General features: G+C 35.0%; 1 protein-coding gene across 5 annotated transcripts in view; it reads left to right on the top strand.

Moving 5' to 3' along the window:
• LOC105228705 (regulating synaptic membrane exocytosis protein 2) overlaps window positions 1-21,957 on the top strand; it is a 287,009-nt gene that overhangs the window by 247,946 nt on the left and 17,106 nt on the right. For 4 of the 5 annotated variants that reach the window (XM_049459418.1, XM_049459419.1, XM_049459416.1 and 1 more), the window contains 2 exons: window positions 10,894-11,075; window positions 12,707-13,434. In XM_049459418.1, the coding sequence (XP_049315375.1) occupies window positions 10,894-11,075; window positions 12,707-13,434 (910 nt within the window). Of the gene's footprint in view, window positions 1-10,893; window positions 11,076-12,706; window positions 13,435-15,435; window positions 15,992-21,957 lie in introns of those variants that run through there. The other variant, XM_049459420.1, reaches the window with a different exon arrangement.

Raw genomic sequence — 21,957 nt, 5'->3', positions numbered from 1 at the left:
TGATAGTTACGTTCTCACCGACATCATTTTTGAAGAAATGTGCGCCGATGATTCCACCGGCCCACAAATCGCACCAAACCGTTGTTTTCTCTTGATAAAATCGCAGCTCTTGAATCTTTTCAGTTTATTCTTCGTCTAAAATGCGGCAATTCTGCTTGTTTACATACCCATTGAGCCGGAAATGGGTCTCATCGCTGAACAAGGTTTGGTTCTAAAACGTCGGATCTTCTTGGAACTTTTCAAGAGTAAAATGCGACAAGTCGTTTCATACCAAACGAGTTACTGCAAACGGTACCGAATCGACTCTCCAAGAACTTCGTGTACACTCTCAGCTACAATGGCAATACTATATTATCTTCACTGCGTGATGGACGTGGCTTATTCGATCGACTATTATCAAATAATGAATGCTGAGTCTCAAGATGGGTGATGGTGTTGCGATGAGTACGCTCAGTGGGCCGATTATGTTGACCATAAATTGAGCGAAATCCGCGAGACACATTTTTGCAGATTTCGATTTTTTCATTTAGTGGCCTTTAAACACGATTTTTTATTGTGCAAAACATTTTATGAAATTATATACCATTATCTCCATTACCTTTTTAAATATTTCGTGCAGGCGATTGATTCCACGCTCATACAATTTCTGATCCTTTCAGGCAAAATACTGGTCCAAGTTGTTTTTAATGTCCTGATTTGAGGTGAAGGTTCTCCCATCCAAAAAATTTTGCAGAAACCGGAAAAAGTAATAGTCCAAAGTGCCAAGTCTGGAATATGTATATGGTGGGTGTGGTAGCACATTCAAGTTGCAAACACTTTTGGCAAGTCATCAGAATTGTAAAGGTCTCGCATTATTCCAGTGGAATACTACACCTTTTTATTGAATTAAAATATTTATTAAACAATAACAATAAATATATGTCAGGCATATGAATTGAAATTCAGATTTCGTTTTGCTTTCTCTACCTTTTCGCGCTTTCTGTCTGTTCTTTAAGGAAAGTTTAATGGTTGTCTAATAATTTCTAAAACCATCATATTATGATCTATGGCTCTCCTGGATCACTTAACCTTAGTTCTTGGTCTTTCTAAAAGTTACCATTTTATTGCAATATTCTACAAAATTTTTACCATGAAGAAGGTATGTTGTGTCTGCCACGAAGTTTGTAACACCCAACTAGAGACCCTATAAATCATATAACATAAAACGCAAAATATTTAGTTACTATTTATCAATGTTTATTTTGTCGCCTTCAAAGTAATCCCCACCAGTTGTAATACACTTATGCCAACGTTTTTTCCAGTCCTCAAAACACTTTTCATAAGCACTTTTTGGGATGATCTTCAGCCCTTTCTTTCAACGAATTTTGTTCTATCTCTCCAACCGACTAATAACGGGTTCCAGGGAGCGGCAATTTCAGTTTTGGGAACAAGAAAAAATCACACGGAGCCAAATCAAGCGAAAACCGTGGTTGATGCGTTTTTGGCTTTAAAGGTCGTGGCTCCATGCGATGATGCATTATCGTCGTCTCATTGGCAATTATGGATATCGAGTTGATCATAATGTGGGATCGAAATACGCACCATCAAGCATGTCCAAAGAGATCTATTTTCGGTACTCTTATTGAAAAAAAAATCAGCTGTGTCGCTCTAAAGAGACCTGTTAACGGATTTATTTTTCCAGCTACAAAATTTGAGGCAAATTCTTCGTTCGATATTTGTATGCATTCTAGAAATAGCAACGCAAAATTTAGGTGTACCGACTTAAGCAGCTGCTGTAAACAAACTGGTTGACAGATCGCGCTCATATTTAATATTGGGATAAAGGACAATCCTACTAACTTAGTAAAAATTTTTGAAATATTATTTACCCGGTGTATTCAATTACAATTTCCTGGTGCTTTTTCACTATGTACATAGAAATGATTTGCATAACGTGCTGAGTCGATTAAGCCATGCCTGTCCCTCTGTCTGCCTGTCCTATATAAGTATGAGAGCTAATCAATTTAAGATACCGATCTCAAATTTTTCACACGTCCTTTCTTCGCTAAGAAGCTGCTCATTTGTCGTAACCGCTTATGTCGAATCTCTCTAGCACATAGCTATCATACAAACAGAACGATCGCATTCGAGTATAGAAAACTTTTGCAATTGAGGAAATATTTTCATGAAATAATTTCATGTGTTATTTTTAGATGCAAATGTGTAATCTCCGAATAAATTGTTGTGATCAGATCATTATTGCATATAGCTTTCATACGAACAGAACGATCGGATTCGAGTGTTTTTATGGAAAGGGTTTTTTTACGAGATATCTTCACGAAATCCTGCATGCATTATTTTCCAAAACAAAGGTATAATCTCAGAGAAAATTAATCGGATTTGAGCATTATAACATTTAACTGCCATATAAGCTGAACGATCAAAATCAAGTTGTATATATATTGAACGATACGGCAGAAGTATTCTAACTGCTGTTTTTGTTTTTTCAAGTTTATTAAGCAAATTCAGCGCGAACTTTGGTATATAAATCACTTATCTTTTTTAGAATATCAGCATTAATGGAATCCAACTTTTTTTTCTGCTAAGTAGATTTGCTTAGATTTGATTTTGTTTGTATACAATCATGAAGCTGCCTTAACTATCGTTTGATATCATATAATAGTAATATATACATATTATGACAGTATTTATGAGGGTGTAATTTAGCGCTTATTCTCATATACTACTGTGAGCAAAATAATCGTAAGACTTTGTTCATATTATTGAAATTTATTCTTAAAATATATATCATCCCCTCAAAGTAATCCTCCTTGTCTCAAATACATTTATACGAACGTTTTTTCCAATCCTCGAAACAGTTGTTAAAATATTTCGACGGATGCGAAATTAAAATAAAAAAGTCTTATTATTTTTTGCCCACAGTAGTAAGTAAGTAAACTCACAACGTATTTTACTTACATACAAACCCAAGATAAGCTGTTTTTTTAATATTAAAAAAATATGCAAAATTATAAATTTAGCTTAATTTCTCATAGTAAATAAACAAAGCTCAACAAAAAACTCAAGGGCATCCCACACATACACATGAATTTCACGAAAAAACTTCAAACTTTGTTAGTAACACAAATTAATTATTTTTACTACTTTTACCTAAGTTATAAATACACGATTTTGCTATTCATTACTTTAGCGCTTATCGAAATAAATTTTTTGAATTTCTGTTTATTTGCATATTTTCAAAACTAATATTTTGTTCTGCCTTAATTTGATTTTCTACCATAATTTATTTCAATTAATTTGCATTATTTCATTTTATTTCGATTTTGTGATTGCCATTTGTAATTTATGAAATTATAATAATAATAAAATAGCGTATATCCCCAGCTGGCACGAGTTATGTTTACTGCTAATGTGAGCGAATGCATTTCATACTAAAGTTTAAGATTTGAAAATGACTAAGTACTAGTGCTTATGTCTCGAGCACGTGCAACATGTGAATGCCAAAGTGTAGCTTTGAAACAAACGAGAATGATCTAAGCGCAGAAGCAAAACGTAGAAATTATATCGCAAATCTAATTAGTACCGATAATCACTTTTTCTAATTGCCGCCAACACTTCTATGTAATATATATATATATATACAATTTTAAAGGAATGTAAACAACAACAATGTAGAGAACGCCTATGTAATACTGTTAGATTGCTATGTAAATAAAATGGTATTGTAAATAATTTAGATTTCATTTACTAAGCATAACCACAGCGCACACCCACACCCATACACATACAAACACATACACACAAAGGAATGTTTTCTGACAATGCGTATGGTTTTTTGAGCAGAAGAAGAAGAAGAAACACCCACTCATAAATATTTGTATGCAGCAGCAAAACTTTCACACACATACACACACAAATATTAAAAAAAAAAATTGTAGAAAAATCTTTAGATTAAATTTGGAAATAGAAATGTTGTTGAATATTGTAAAAACTTTTTTATAATTTATATTTTATTAATGAAAAATATTTTGTGTGCCTTAAAGTAACACTACTAACACACGGTGTTTGCTAGCTGTAGTGTTTATACCTAAATCTCTAAATATACTTGTCACTATATTTGTATCAATATTCGTTTCAACAACTGTTTTCCAGTCTAAGTGTAAACCCATGTTTTGCCATTATCTTTTGTTTCATCTAATTTCACTCAATTTCTCATCGCTGCATCCACCTCAAACCTAGAAATATATTAACAATACTAAAATCTGTAAATATTTTGTACACTTTTTTATTAATCTGTTGCTCTATCACCATCCTCTGTACTAGTAATCTGTATTAGAAATTGTTCTTGTTGCCTTTCTTGGTGTAGCATATGCTGTCTTTCTTAAGTGTATCTAATAATATGCCCGTTGGTTTCTTATTTTTATTTAGTACCAAATATGCGTGAATCTGTGTGAATGTAACGGTACAAATAGAGTACAGTATTTTAAACAAATATTAAGCGAAATCAGTATACAATTTATAATTGTTACGTATACGCCGCGTACAACGTTGAAGGAAATAAGCCATAATTAAATGCCAAATATTTTGCTTTACAAAAACTAAAACGTACGTATAAAAATAATGTCTGATTTTAGTTAAGTTATTGAAATTAATTGTAAAAAATAGTTAATTTATATCTGATCAAATTTGACCCGGATTGAAAAAAATTTTCATATATTTTAATTTGAACCAATACATACATGCCAACATTTAATACAATTTTTCATACACGCGTTTTAAGCCTCTGCTGATGTGGCCTTCAGCGAATGACTTTTAATAGAAGCCTTATACTACTGTAGAGTAACCATAAGCTCTGACCGAAAGAGGTTTTCAGGCTCTACGGCACCATAGTCAAACCCATTATGTTATGTTATGGTGTCTTTATGTGATCAAGGGAAAAACCATACTTGCAAAGAAACTCGAGACCGTTCAACGGGTGACGCTTATCAGCACTAAGGTCTACTCCAACCATGGCACTTAACGCCATCTTGTACATAGCGCCCGTAGACGTCGACGGAAGGTGTATGGCTGCAAAAGTTGCTATCAAACTCAGAAAATCTGGGTTCCCAAAAGAATACGTGTCTGAACACTCGAAAATCCTCACTTTGACCACATACCGGATAACATGGATCATAGAGTCGCCAAACGGAATTCTGCCGCCTCCTTCTCTAGATCAACCATCTAACCTAACACAGGCAATCAAATCTGGCGAATTTCATAGTTGCGCGGTAACTCTTCCTTCGAGTTTGGACAAAAAGTCAGCGGCAATCAAGCTTGAATATGATGACTATAGTTGTGAAAATCCAAGAATATTCTACACACAAATCTGATCGTTTATAACGAAATGCCATACGTACTTCAAAATGCAAGAGTAGTATTTCTTATTGATAGGGTCGAAGGATTTGATTTTTTGCTGTCTTTGTCGTTATTCTTTTGAATTTAGCACATTTTTACAATGCCCTTCGTAAGATTGTTGGACAGCTTCGATGTTATATTCTTAAGGAACGTCTCATTACCAGTAATAATGAGTTTGATGAATGGGAGTGTCCTCAGGTACGTTGTCAAACAGCTCCTTTAGAACTTCTACTCCACCAAAATATGTAGAGTCAAACCGTAGACGATTTTAAGACCCCCTGGTGCCGCTCTGCAAGCCAGCACAATGATTTTCAAGAACTTTTTCTTTAACTTTTTCGCATTTTCATCGTTATTGCAGTTTAAATGGACTAGTCCGAGTCATTTTTGAACGTATAAGTCAACTTTGTATACATGCTACGACATATAGGATAGATAGGATATAATAAAGAACAGATAGTAGAAAACAAAGATAGTTAATATCAGTAAATCGATGACAATAGAGAATAACAGATAGATAAAAGATAATGAAAATTATAAGGATTTTTTCATCACTCAAAACTTTTAAAACTTAATTAGCTAAAATACTCTAAATTCTAAGTAACAGTTTGTTACCTAAGTATTTCGTTGGACTTAGTAAAACAGTACATATTTTACTTTTCAAAAAATACTCGCTCTAAAATATATGCAAAGCAGTTTTTATACTTTCTAAACATTCAGAAAAGCCTTTACTAGACACTAGATAAAAGACAAATGACAATTTCCGACTAAACTGTGAAACGGTAACTGAAAAATTCGTGCTGAAGCATTTAGCTTATTAAAATAGCACACAAAGCCCTTATGCCTTTGACAACCTTCTCCCAGAATCTAGGGCTCAAATGTCTTCCCTTTTATCGCACTTCACTCCTCCGACTACTATATTATAACATTCTCACACTTTTTCCAATTGACTGGTATCTGACAGTCTGATATAGTGCCATTTTAGTATGTTTGTGCGACAATTATTGCCAATGATTTTTGTTTGAATGTATCAGAAAACTGTCAAACGCACTGACAGGTGTCAACCGTGTAAGCCATTAATTTCGAAAGTTTTGCGCCAGCAGGCAACACCATACCAAACGCTTCGCCACACACATTAAGATAAGCAAAAATTTAACAACTTTGCCGGAAATTTGCAGAGCTTGAAATGAGCAAACAAGACATGCAATTTATGGTGCTGGCGAACAAGCAACAGGTTGCCGAAATGGCTATTAGGCTATACTTTGGGGACTTCGTAAGTCATCCATATTAACGCTTTGAGCTATTCATATGTGTACTTTGCTCAAATAAATATGTTCATGTGTACCGTTAGATGTGAGTAGAAGTACAAGCGTGTAGGTTGATATATGCAAATGCCAAATTTACTCATTTTATGGGCCTGTGTTTAGTCAGAGTCTCACAGTTTATATACATTTTATTGAAAGTACATGTATATGTATATATATATATATATATATATATATATATATTATAGATTATAGATTATAGATTATAGATTATAGATTATAGATTATAGATTATAGATTATAGATTATAGATTATAGATTATAGATTATAGATTATAGATTATATAATATAGAATATAGATTATAGATTATAGATTATAGATTATAGATTATAGATTATAGATTATTATAGATTATAGATTATAGATTATAGATTATAGATCAAAGATTATAGATTATAGATTATAGATTATAGATTATAGATTATAGATTATAGATTATAGATTATAGATTATAGATTATAGATTATAGATTATAGATTATAGATTATAGATTATAGATTATAGATTATAGATTATAGATTATAGATTATAGATTATAGATTATAGATTATAGATTATAGATTATAGATTATAGAATATAGATTATAGATTATAGATTATAGAATATAGATTATAGATTATAGAGATTAAAGATTATAGATTATAGGTTATGGATTATAGATTATGGATTATAGATTATAAAATATAGATTATAGATTATAGATTATGGTTATAAATTATAGATTATAGTTTGTAGATTATAGATTATAGGTTATAAATTATAGATTATAGATTATAGATTATAGATTATAGATTATAGATTATAGATAATAGACTATAGATTATAAATTATAAATTATAGATCATAGATTATAGAGTATATGTATATTATAGATTATAGAATATATAATATAAAATATAAAAACTGTATAAATACCACTAACTGACTAGACTTTAAATATTTTCAAAATAACTTCACTCTCCTCGTCTGCTGCAGCTTTTGTTCCAGTCAACCAGCCAACCCATGCGACAACAATAAATATTGTCCAAACCCCTCTCATGTACTCTAAAAGCCTCAACACTTAATATCGTCCAAATGAAAGAAGAAAACAAGTAATATACAATCCATTAAAGAGCTCACTTGACCTTCAGTATAAACAGCTGAAGAATTACGATAATATCATGTCCATGGCTTGTCTGTCAACACAATAACACGTCGAACGAATTTATTTATTATTGATAGACGAGTGGCAGTCGGCAATATGACAACAGTACAATATCGCAAATAGCGAGCCAAAATTTATTGTACACAAACAAGTTGGCAAAAGGGCACATACACAAGCACTCACCAAGTCAGAGCACACTACCACAGTGTTATTTACGAATAAACTTATGTTTATACCATAGACAATATCCATGTATATTACTGCCGTTGTAAGGCCAATGCCAGCAACCAACTACTATCAGCATGCTATAATCGAGATGGGTATTATAAATATCAAATGGAATAATCATTGCCTACATTTAGGCGAAGGCACCCAAAAGTTGTAGTAATGCCCGTTTTCAAAACAATATAAGCATTCGAATGGCAGATGAACCGATATGAAAGTAGTGCCAGAGCGGAAAACAACAAAATAGAAAGCAAGGCAGAATAATAAACTGCAACGAGCGCTTAGTATTACATTCAAATAAGCCCGTTATTGTGCTGAATATGGCTGCTGGGCATTTGAGCAGACAACAAGCAGCTTGATCCAGTATTTTGCTTATAGTCACAATACAATATATGCGCTGGCTATATACATATGTACATTTATTATGCAATAGTGGCGCGTGGGGCTTAGTCCACATCCTATTTTCAAATAACGGCATATGTTATATTCAAAGCCAAAATAAATATGGCTAAAGGCGAGCACGAATTGCTGGGTTTGGCTAGTGCGTGCGTGCGGATTGGAAGCATATTTATTGGTTGCCGCTCAATGCCACTATAGTGTGCTCTTGTGTGTGGCTTTTTGTATTATTTGGGACAGTTTAAGTTGGCAATATTGCTGTAGTTAAGTTATGTATGAAAAGCTGATGTAATGGTGCAAAATTCAGCACAAAACTTAGTTAGCCGTAAGCCATTATATTAAAAGTAATATTTGAGTGTTTATTTAAAGTTACAAAAACTACCTAAAAACTTAAAAATCAACGTTTTTTCGGTGAAAACGTAGGCAAGACTTTATGTTACAAACATATGATACATCATTCGTTGGCACACCACTACACCATGTCGTATGACCAACATAGTACCTAAACTATAATATAAATCATCAACTTTGCGCAGCTTCGTTCTTGATACAGTAGCAGGTTATGCTCCTACTTATCTAGAATCAATCCCGACATATCAAATATATGTCCAGGATACAACGAGTCCCCGCATGACCTAACCACCTCTTTGCATACCCACATAATCCTACACATCTGGCACCCGTCTCCCAATGGTCCGACCCCTTCAAAACAGGACTTCTGCTAGGAAGCTTCGAATAATAAATTAAGAATTTTAAAATTATGAGTAACGTTTACTATTTTTTGCTCATAGTAATCAGCAACAAACAATTGAAAATCGCTGTCAGACATAATAACCAATATACAGGGTGGGCCATACAAAATTCTAAATTTAAAAAGTCAATAAAAAAACGGCTTGATATTTTTTCAAAGGTCTAACATTTATCCACCCAATTTTGGAGTACTTTCTCGATGGTTTCAGGCCTTATGGCAGCTACAGCAGCTTGAATTTCGTACTTTAGATCTTGAATTGTTTCTGATTGGCGTAACATTCATCTTTAACAGCTCCCCACAGAAAATAGTCCAACGGAGTTAAATTGCAGCTTCTGGGGGGGCAATTCACATCACCTCTTTTGCGGATTATGCTATTTTCGAAGATAGGGTGTAAAAGATTGAGTATAGCGTTTGCTGTATGGCACGTAGCGCCGTACTTCTGGAACCAAATGTTGGCTAAGTCTTCCTCTTCAATTTGCTTGAAGAAAAATTCGGTTAATATTGCGCGATATCGCTCACCATTGATGGTTACGGCGGTTCCTTCTTCATTTTCGAAGAAAAAATCCATCGATGATTCCACCAGACCAAAATCCGCACCATAAAGTGATTCGTGCTGGGTGTATTAGCTTCTCGACGATTACGTGCGGGTTTTCTGTGCCCCAAATGCTACAATTCTCCTTGTTAAAGTAACCATGGAGGTGGAAATGAGCCTCGTCCGAAAAGATGATTTTTCGGTAAAATTGACCATCCTCGGTCAAACGATCTTCTGCTCAATCTGCGAACTGTAGAATAGTGAATAGCGACCCATTTCGTAAATTTTAGACTTTTCACTGAATATCTGTCACTTTCCGAATGATATTTGACGTTTTCAATGTCGAAATATAGATAATTCATATTTAAAACGATAGATATCCCACCCGTTATAACTATTTTATAACGAAAACTTTAATTTTGTTTCAAAATGAGTGTATGAACTTGCTAAGCCGCTTTTACAAATCACCAACGATTTTTATTAGTATATGTAATTTATATATTCGCATGTTTATTTTTGTGACTAGCATATTTAGCTATAAAACCAGTAACTCGATGTTATTGACTCAAATAAATTAAACATTATTTTTCATTTCTCAAACTCCTCATTTCGTATGCTCTGATTTAATTTTTATCACTTATTTGCCAATTTGTGTTCATTTTTGTTATGTTTAGATATACATACATACACCAACTTTAACAAAAAGAAAATTACACAAAGAAGCCCTCATATAATATTACCAAATGCATAACCCTTAGTGCATATTTAGCAATGAAAATTAAACACAATGAAACCTTCTACACAACAATTTCGGCAAACAAACACAAATAATTTAGCAATTTCAAAACCAGCATATCTCATATAAATACCGTGGACTAATGTATGTATAATTAACTAGTCATTATATAAGAGCATCAGAGCCCTAATGCTCTTCTTCCTTATTTAACTGAAACGTAAAATATTTTAATCAAAAGCATTTTGTAAATACGCCTAAAAGTAAACCCAAAGTGTCTTACATATACTAAATATATAAATAATACAGTTATCTACTATATTTATATAAACTTGATACTAAAATTTGTATGTTTCCCCTCTCCCTTCACTTATAATACAATTCATGATTTAGGAGCAAATTGCACGCGAGAAGCAAGTAAGTGGGCGCGCACAGCTACAAGTTTGGTATAATGCCGATCGCAATGAGCTGGTTGTCTCACTAATGGCCGCCGATGATCTGGCTTTGCGCGACGAAGCCTACGGACATGGCAATCTACCCGAGGCATATGCGAAAGTGCGCATTTTGCCCAAATGGTAAGAGTCGAAAAAAAACTAAAAACTTTAATAACTAAACTCTTTTAATGAATATACGAATGCGAAATAGCCATTAAAACAGTGTGGTGTATAGTTACAGTTTCTCTCAAAGCAAACGATTTTTTGTTGTCATGCGATTTTGTAGTTATTAAAAAAAATGACTCTAAAGATATCAACTGAACGTGTTCATCAAATCATTCACAAGTATTTGGGTATGAGAAAGCTCTGTGTAAAGTGGATACAGCGCGAGCCCACTTTTGATTAAAACCAATGACGAGTTGATGATTCGAAGCAGTGATTGGAAATATTCAAGCGTTATAAACCCGATTTTTTGCGTCGATATGTGATATTTTATGATAAATGGCTCCATCATTTCACTCCGAAATCTAGTCGACATCCGAGGGGACTGCGCACGAAAAGTGAGCTCATGGCGTCCGTATTTTGGGATTTTGAAAATGGAAGGACCATCGAAAGTGGCTATTATATATCATACCGTACCCATGACAGTCACTTCTAAGTAATCGGAACTGAGCCGAGTTGTTGTCCTGCCAAAGACTGTCAAACAACATATACTATTATTGGACAGATGCAGGACGAAATCGTAGCATTTTAAGATAAAGAAATTGCTGTTTCACCAAGCCAATGCACCGTGTCACAAGTAAATGAAAACGTTGGCAAAACTACATGAATTGAGGTTCGAATGGCTTCCGGATTCACCATATACTCCAATTCTGACCGCCAGCAATTACTAGCAGTTCTCAAATATCAAAAGAATGCTTGCTTGGAAGAAACTTTCATAGAACGAAGAATTGATCGCCGAAACTGAGCCATATTTTAATGTACAGACAAGTCTTACTACAAAAATTACACTGAAAAGTTGAACGGTCACCATAATCACTGCATCAAAATTAAAGGAAATTATATCGAATAAAAAAACGAATTTTTACAAAAAAAAATGTTACTATAGTTTATCGAGACTTTCTAATTATAGAACCTATTCAATCCATTTAAACTGAATTCGGTACGTAACACTATTTTGGCATTCTGTGAAAAGGGGTTAAATAACAATATAGCTACAGATGATTGGCGGTCTGGAAGTCCAGACTTGAATCCACTATACTACAGTTTGTGTTCAGAGCTGAATTTTTAGAGAGAATTATAAAGTCTGTGGTTCGAGTAGCGTCGTCAATACGAATAAAAACTGTGCGTAAGGCTACTGATCAATGATCGAAACGTTTGGAGGCTTGGGTGAAAGCAAAGGGTGTCCATTTGGAATACAATTATATAAACCGGTACCATTATAAAATTCTCTTCATAAAAAATTTTAATATAGTTTCATTTCATACAACGACCTGAGCTTGTAACATAACTTATGGCAGGCTGGAGTCAATTTGCTGACAACAATCCATTTTCTCATTTAGTACTCAGCAGGAAAATATACTGAGTACGCTTATGTTTCATAAAGATTCGTACACTAATTATTATCCTTGATCGATTTATATATAATTTTCATATTACTTATATTCACTAAATCACACATCTCACCAAAACCTGAATCCATACCTTTCGTGAATCAAAATATTTATTTCCTAAAAAATACTAAATTACCTATATCTCTTCCTCCCCCGCAGCGGCGATGGCAGCGTGCAACAGACCGAAGTTAGTCATCCCACACAGAATCCCATTTGGAATGCAACGCTCACCTTTCCACACGTAAATGCCGACAGCCTCATGGATCGCTACATTGACATACAGTTGTGGGATCTTGTACCCCACACCGAGTCCATATTTCTGGGCGAATGCAGTGTTGAACTGCAGCAGGCCTTTCTCGATGATCGTGCCATCTGGTGTCGACTGGAGGATCCGAAGGGGCTGCGCGGCATCAGCATGTCAAAATCGCCGAGCGTCTCACCGCGCGGCTCCATTGCCGCCGGCTGTCCGGGCGGCGATGTAACACGTCTACTACGACGCGATTACAATATGCAACGTTCTATATCGGACGATGTCGATTCGATCGGCGATTGCACCTCACTGCTACATCCCGATCACGCCTGGGTAGCTGGCTCACGGCGTGGTTCCTCGCAGTCGGAGACGCTCGAGGTCGAAGTATATCAATTGGGTAAAGATTTTTCACGTTCCTTACCCGGTTCGCGTCGCTCTTCATTTCAAGATCCCGACAAGATACGTGAAGAGGATGCAATGCAACCGCCACCAGCTTCGTATTATGTCGGTAGACGTCGTTCGTCGGTGGCGCGTCGCGATCCAGATGAAATATTGAAGTCATTGAAACAAGTGCGCGGAGAACTCGGACGTGCAATGAGTTTAGGCACGGAACAACAAAAACGACCGGGATCAAGACGTGAGTGGTAGTTTAGTGACCATATAAAGAGAGTGCATGTGAAATATTTATAGAATCAATTTACACTATAACAGGCTAATGTATTAAACATGCTGATAAGCAAGTTAAACTAAGGGAATTGAGTGCGTGAGTTTTTATGTTCGTTAGATGCTTATGGTATGCAAAACCGATTGAAATGTGCTATGGCAACTATGTGTACAGATCAGGAAATCTAAAAGGATTGATCCTGATTTTTTCTATGTAACATATTGTATTCAGAGGCTTTTTTTAGGTATGAAAATAATTAATTTTGAGCTCCGATCACAACCTGAAGGGAACTATCCTTAAGATTTTATAGTCGTAGACTATCAGTTTAGTTTCAGAAAATTTGAATGCTTGAAGGAGCAGATATTTTAATTCTACTTCGAGGAAAGTATCACAACTGTACTTACAAAGATATGACTATTTGATGGGTTCACTTTTGTTCTTCCATTCGATATCACCACTTAGTCACCTCTCAGTTGCCAGGTGTAGCCAGGTCCTTCTCATCCTGGTCTTTCCAACGAAGTGTAAGTCTTCCTCTTCCTCTGCTTTCCCCGGCTGGAAATGCGTCGAATACTCACTTTGAGCTGGAGTCTTTTCGTCCATTCGGACGTCATGGCATCCCAACGTTATCGTATGGCATATCCTGTACAGTTCATCGTTCCGTCGACTGCGGTTTTCGCCGTCGACAGCGCACAAAGGACCATAAATCTTCCCCAGACCCTTCCTCTCGAAAACTCGAAACCCTGACTCATCAGATGTTGCCATCGTCCAAACCTCTTCACCATAAAGCAGGACGGGGATGATGATTTGGTCTTTGTTCGTCGAGAGAGGACTCTACATCTCAATTGCCTACTCAGACCGAAGTAGCGCCTCTGGGCAAAAGAGGATTTCTAGACTGACGTTGCTGTTAATGCTGGTTTCAAGTTAGATTAGACGAAATTTTCTACGACTTCGAAATAATGTCTGTCAACAATGACATAAGAGCCAAGTCGCGAGTGTGCTCCTTTATATAGCCACTGTATTAAATGCCACAAGGACGTACTCGTCTCAGTCCTTCTCCCATCTATCGAACTTCTTGAATGGCGATGATGTTCGCCTTTACTCTTACGAGGACATCAATCAGCACCTTCCCAATTAAGGGACCAGCCATTCCAGGTTCATGGCGTTAAATCGTTATCCTAAATACGTTTGCAGTGGTCGTCATCAAAAGGGGGCTCTCCATCCGAGGCTATTTTCTTCTCTTAATTTGGAGTGTCTTTTAGGTGGCGCGTGCAAAATCCAGCGCACAATCCTGGGATGTGCCACCTTCTCACTTTAGTTCCGCTTCAAATGGATATTTTTGGCCGCACATAGGGTATTTGGTCTAAAACCGGAAGTCGTAAGCTGCTTGACCCAAATGTAAAAAAAGAAGTTCACTTATTTTTATATCCACCAAAGCACTTTGTACAATCTTAAAGCACAAGCACTACATTTCTCACGCTCTGAATTCTCTTAAGAGCACGAAGATAAAATGAAGGTATATAAAATAAAATGAAGAATATTGAATATTTTATAATCGAATGTTTATTTTTTATATTGAAAAGCAAACTGTTTATGCAACACAATAGCTCACTTTAAATACTAAATAATGAACACATAATATTTTCTAATATTTCTTTCTCTCTTTATTTTCTTAAAATTCTTAACTGTTGCACTCTACGCAATTTTCATTTATAAATGCTTTTTACTAATCTTCAAACCCTTAACAAATGAAATTCTGCGCTTACTGCCACAAACTAATCACTAATAACTAACTAATCTTTCTCTCTTTCCCTCTTTCCCTACTACAACACTAACTCTATCACTCTCTCACTCTATTGCTCGCTTTCCAACACTGCCTACTCAACACACGCTCTGTCGCTCTAATCGTTTACGTCTGCTCCTCTGCTTTGTCTCTCATTTGCAACTTGTACCGCTATTTTACCAACACTCCTTTAGCCTCAATATCGGTGTCGCATTACCAAAGCTTAGACACCACGCCTTACATTTGGACACGCACTAAGTGAATGCGAATAACTTAAATTCAACACACAAATAGCTCGTTTTTTAAAATAAAACACAACAACAACTCTTGCTAACTAAATAAAAAGTGCTAAATAAATCAACTGTAAAAAGTAAAGAAAAAAACCTAAATACAATAACAACGTTTAAACTAAATAAGCTACAAATATACATGCGTGTGTAAAAAATTTAGTTCTTGCAACAAAATATATTTACTTGGTGCACCAGAATTTTTGATTTCGCTGCTGCAACTTCATCTGTGTTGTATAATCTATAATTCACTCACAACAACAGCAACACGCACATTAGTCACTAGAGACAACAGCTTAAACTCTTATCAAACCACAGTAGCCAAATCTTGCAACACAAAAAACCAAAAGTCACCAAAAATTTAATGTTTCCAAATCGGTGAAAAATAAAATAACAAAAACAATTGCCAAATCAGAAAACTAAATTCAATCAGTAACAGAAACAATTAGTTACACAATGCCTACGTTCCACATCCTGTAGAATGCAACACTGCAATAAACAGTTACGAAATGGTAAGAGTGCAATATTGACTTTCGTTCCGTTCGTTTGTTATGCCGTTGCTTCCAAAAACGTCTTTCTAAAATTACACATTTTTGAATTTAAAAGTTTTGGCTTTTTCTGTTCATAACCTTATGGGGCACACCTAGTGTGACAGCGAAAAATCAAGGAAATTTTTTGTGATTCAAAAACAAAATATTGTATAAATTGTCTGAAACTTTAAGAAGTTTATTCAAGCATATTTAAGTATAAACAGTAAAAATTTTGAAAAAAGAATTAAATATTTTTCGAATTACTAGTGAATTTCGAACCAAAAAAAGCTTTCTGCTAGAAGTAATTGTGCTTACTGCGGTACAGTAGAATATCAGAATTAAAAAAAAAAAATAACTTAACCAAAGTAATGGTTTTTATCAAAAACACTGGAAGACCGCTATACACATAACACGCAGCAAAGTGATTATAATCGGCTAAATTGTATCTTAGTAATCATTCTAGCAAATTTTAAAATTTTGACAAAAATCCCTTTTAAGATAAACTGATGGAGTTAATTGAAGAGAGAAGCTTGTCTCTTACTTCATTTTTTACCTATAAAACCTAACCTATTAAAATACAAAATAGTCGATATTTTTGAAATTCACATTAGATGTGCCCCATAAAAGTTTTTCGTTTTTAATAAGAGTATGTATTGTAAATATATGTATATGTGTAAATAATAATTTTATATCTACTTTATCTGAAGTACATAATTAATAGCCAAAAAACTAAAGTCATCGAAGTAGAAACTTTGACGTGAAAATTGGTGTCATCGACGTACGCCAGCAGCTGTACATTCTTGCAGTAGACTCTACCTTCTCTATTCAGATCTGCAGGTTGAAATATTTTCTCCAGGAGTAGATTGAAGAAGTCGCAAACATTGCGGCATAAAGGCAGCTCGTTTTCTGACTAACAAAAGCAACTTTGAAATCGGCTAAGAGATGTTGTGTGTCGATCCTCTTCTCACGGGTCTTTCCCAACATTTGGTGCATGGCAAAAATCTAGTAAAATTTTGATCTTTCAGGCCTAAAGCCACACTGATAAAGTCCAATCAGTTTGTTGACGGTGGGCTTTAATATTTCACATAGTACGCTTGATAGACGTTTAGGAGACTTATCCCACGGTAGTTGGCGCAGATTGTAGGATTTCCCTTTTTGTAAATATAATAAATGCCAATCGTCAGACATACTTTCGTCCGACCATACTATACAAGAAAGCAAATACATTCTTCTTGTCAGCTCTTTGCCGCCGTATTTAAATAGCTCGGCCGGCAATCCATCGGTCCCGCTGTTTTATTGTTCTTCAGAAGGATGCTATTCGAACTTTTTCATGGTCAGGCAATGGCACGTCTGCTCCACCGATTAAAAAATCGGGTTCACCATCTGCTGATGTTAAACCTACAATGCCATTCAGCATTCTGGGGAACTGTTCTTTCATAATTTCATTATTTAAGTTCAATATAATAATTTCGCCAAAAATATTTCAAAATTTATCAAACATTTAATTATTTAAAATTTCAAACAAGTAACAACTCCCTGGAAAAATCCTCAGAATAAATTGTTTGATATACATACAATTAAAAAAAAAAAAACAAACAACTGGTAACCCTTATAAAACATGGAAACATTTTTCTCTAGCTCAAAATTGCACTCACAGTATGCCTTATGAATATTCTTTCAAGTAACTATAATCCTCTTTAGTTTGAAACTAAACCCCTTTAATATGGCTAACAGTGTTGCGAGGGTTGCCTTTTATATTTCGTAATTCGAGAATAAAAACATATTTTAATCACCCAAAATCGCTTTATTGTTTTAGGGTTCTGCTATCACATATAACACAGTTTTAACCAATACTTAAATTTTGTTTTACTTATATTCCATTTTATATCGTATTTCATTCCCATGTAAATTTCCGAAAATTTTGTTAAGTCATTTTGCATTTTAGGTGACGATATATACTTTTGTACGAGTTTGAACCAATTCCCGAAGCACTTTTGTCACTCTGATTGAGGTATCTCCAAAGCATGCCTTTTGAAAGCATCAACAGCCTCTTCAGGTGTCGAAAAACGTTTACCTCTTAAGTAGTTTATTTTTTACGAATGAGTATAAAACGAAGTCATTCGGAGGAGGGCTCATTAAATCGTTGTTTTGAGTACTCAAAAAATGTAATTGATCCAGGTGATGTATGACAGCTCGCATTGTCGTGGTGAAGAGTGTTCGCCTTCCGGTTGGTTTTCCCGATTTCTTAAAAGACAACTATATAAATGGTTATGTATTCGTAGCACTCAGAATTTGTTCTTTGTTGTTCCAGTGGGACGTTTGCGACGTGCCCAGTTTTTCCAAACAAACAGGCACACTATTCGACTACTGTTTTTTCGGGCTCATATACGTAAATCTACGATTCATCACCGGTCACAATGTCATTGACGTGCTTCGAAACACCGCTGTGGTATTTTTTTAACATTTCTCTTGGCCAATCGACGCGAGCGTTGTTAAAATTGTTTTCAAAAGCTAACCCAGTAAAAAAGAAAATAAGTATTTGTAGAACTCTTTAATATGACGAACAATGTTATAGTGCTTGCTAATTAAAAGATGTGTTTTTGATATATGGTTTCCATAAAGACCCAGTGTCACTTGTGATATTACTCTACACTTCCGCAGAAGGGTCTCAGTGACACTTTTAACTTACAGTTCTGTCTTATACAACGCCGAGTCGTCAATAGATCCACGTCTAGCGGATTTGTTGAAAAGTCTTTTACTCAAAGATCTGATATCACTCTGCTTCGATGCCCCTCAGCGGAGTTGCTCTTTATCTTTCAGAGTTTTTAGAAAGCAGGGGTTTTCAGGTGATTTTAAAATCTTTTTTTAATGAACTTCCTTCTGAAACATAAATTTAACATTAGTTAAAGTTAAAATTATTTCAACTTCGTTACTTTGGAGCATGGGAAGTGGTTTTAGCTAGTCTCAGCCTGCCATAAACATGCATATGTATATCATTACATTTGTATACTCAAGTTTCAACTAAGTCAAGTCAAATTTAAAATTACACCACCTAACTACTTAGAAATCAAGCAAAAGCTTCGAATAATCTGCCATCAGCTTTCGCAAACACTTCAAAGTGTAGAAAGCGAAAACGATAGTATCCTCAGTTGAGGGCAGCTAAGGGCCAACAATAACTACATAAAATACAATATAGTATATTACATAGCGTCTACACTATTTTCTTTAGTAACCAATATAAGCTGAAGCCAGGAACAAAGGATAGACTAAATAACTAACTATGTATATGTATACGTATATTGTATATTAGGGTGTCCGCTATTTTCCAAGTGGCTAGTTTTTAGAAAACTGTTCAGTTTTTGCCCCAAAAATAAGGAGTCAAAGTAACAAGCGCTTCATTTTCTATTTAAATAGTGCCTAAATTATATGTACTTCATTCCCTTTTTAATATAATATGAGATTTTTGATATTTTGCATAAACCAAGTAAATCTAGAACTTTGGAATAGTGATATTCTTAAGAGAAATTCTCCGCTCTACAAAAAAGTTCCAAATTATTGTATTTTCGAATAATAAAATATGAATTTAAAGATAAAGTTAGATATACGCAGTTAAAGTTATATACTAAATGATCTAAGCATTCATACAAGTGATTTATACATTCTGTGTTGCTCATACGGCATGGTGTACCCCACGAATACAGTACCTACCATACATTTGATGCTTAACTTTAGACGCGTATGACTCTTAAATGAATGTTTGTATGAAAAGCATCATCGAGTCTTTTTTGTAGTGTAAAAAATTTTTAACTAGAATAACACTTTTTCAAAATTATTGAAATATTTTCTTCATAGATAAAAAATAGTACAAAATATATGGAAAAATTAAAGAGACTTAGGCACAGTTTAAATCGAGAACAAGCAGCTGGTTCGCATTGAATCTTATTTCAAGGCAACAACATCAACTTGGGAAATAGCAATCAACCTAATATGTATACACACTCACATATAGTTGACAATAGCAGATAATAATAAAGCCTCAATGGCTTGCAAGAAGATAAAAGCCTGATGAACCTTGAAATTAACTTTTGGGAAATTTCCGCACTTACTTCATGACTTACAAACACATACATGCAAAGCGCAAAGTAAATATGTTAATGAAGATGTGCTACAATAAGCGCATGAAAATAGCTACAGGAAGGAATATGTGTGGATCATACAATATTTCTGCTTACATAAACAAAATAAATATAAAATATAAATATAAATATAATATTTAGGATAAGACATGCAAATATTAACTTTAAGATTTTAGGCTGATTGATTGTTAGTACGGAAATGAAAAGGAATAATAAACAAGGATAACATGCTGCCACAAAACTATTGCTAAAGTGACTCAAATGAAGCAGATTAATTATTTTCTGCTTGAACATCAGCCTAAAGCCGAAAGCAGAGTTTTAATAAGGATGTGTAATAAATTTACTCTGTCAAAACGATACTTTGAATTTCATGGAGAAAATGGTTAGTTTATTTATGGATACACATACCTTTTTTAGACAGAGCTAACTTTCAGATGAAAAGTACAAGGGGTGTTCCAAAGCAAACATGACTTAAAAAAACAGAACAAATGGTTTTTTCGGCAAAATCAATTAATTTTATTCAAAATAGTCTCCTTTTGCTTCAATACAGCTTTTTGCACGGTCCAAAATAATGTCGAATGAGTGTTTTAGCTCGTTGGCCGGTATGGCCGTCAGTATGCCGGTGCAAGCTTTTTGAATGGCCTCTACGTCTGCATAACGCTTTCCTTTCATGAGCAAATGCATTTTTCCGAAAAGGAAGAAGTCGCACGGTGCCATATCAGGTGAATACGGGGAGTGGTTAATGGTTATAATGTGATTTTTGGTCAAATAATCGGTCACAAGCCCAGCAACTTTTCGTTGTCAGTCAATTTGTGCGGAACAAACCGTGCATATACCTTTCGTAAGCCCAAATGTTTTGTCAAAATGCGATAAATCGATGTTTTAGAGATCATTTCCATGAATTACAATGATGATTTCGGCTGATTTTTGATGAATTTACGCATTCTCAGTTTCGATGGAATTTCCGGTGATCACGGATTTTGATTGGCCCACAAGTTGATTGTCATTTATGCCCTCACCACCACTTTGAAAACATTGAAACCACTCGTGCATTCTTCTACGGAATAGGCATTCATAGCCATAAACCTGTTTTAGATAAGATAACACGTCCATCAAACTTGATTTTCAATAAATCAATTGTGACATTGGCTGTGTGGCTTATGGTGTGTGTTGGAATCACATATTGTCCAAGTCCATACGATCCAATTCGGGCCACAAATATTGGGTCATCATTGAGGTAGCGATTCCCATTCACAATAACGTGCCGGTCTTGATCATCCCGGAAAGAAGTGTGGCCCAATGACGCCGCCGGCCCATAAACCACACAAAGCCGTAACTTTTTCGGGATGAAAGGTTGACTCCTGGAGTAAGTTTGGATTGATGCCTGACAAATAATGCATATTTGTTTATTGACGAAGTCATTCTGCCATAAATGAGGCTCATCGCTGAAGATGATTTTGCGATGAAAATCCGGATCATTTTCAAGTTGTTACTCAGCTCAATTCACGAACATATCTATTCTGGTGGTCAAGCGGCTTCGGTTCTTGCGTTAATTTCATTTTATAAAAATGTAGGCCAAGACATTTTTGCAAAATTCGCCACAGCAATGTCACAGAGATGCTTAACGCTTGAGAACGATGTGTGACAGACTGATTTGGGTCATCCTCAATTTATGCGCTGGCAGCAGCAGTATTCTCGGCATTACTGGCACTTTTTTGTTTCACTGGCACGGGAACATTTTATACTGTACCCATGGATTCAAA

Source organism: Bactrocera dorsalis, chromosome 5, assembly GCF_023373825.1.
Source record: "Bactrocera dorsalis isolate Fly_Bdor chromosome 5, ASM2337382v1, whole genome shotgun sequence".
In the NCBI taxonomy this organism is placed as follows: Eukaryota; Metazoa; Arthropoda; class Insecta; order Diptera; family Tephritidae; genus Bactrocera; species Bactrocera dorsalis.
The sequence above is the reverse complement of the archived record's forward strand: the minus strand, read 5'-3'. Positions and strand labels throughout refer to the sequence as shown.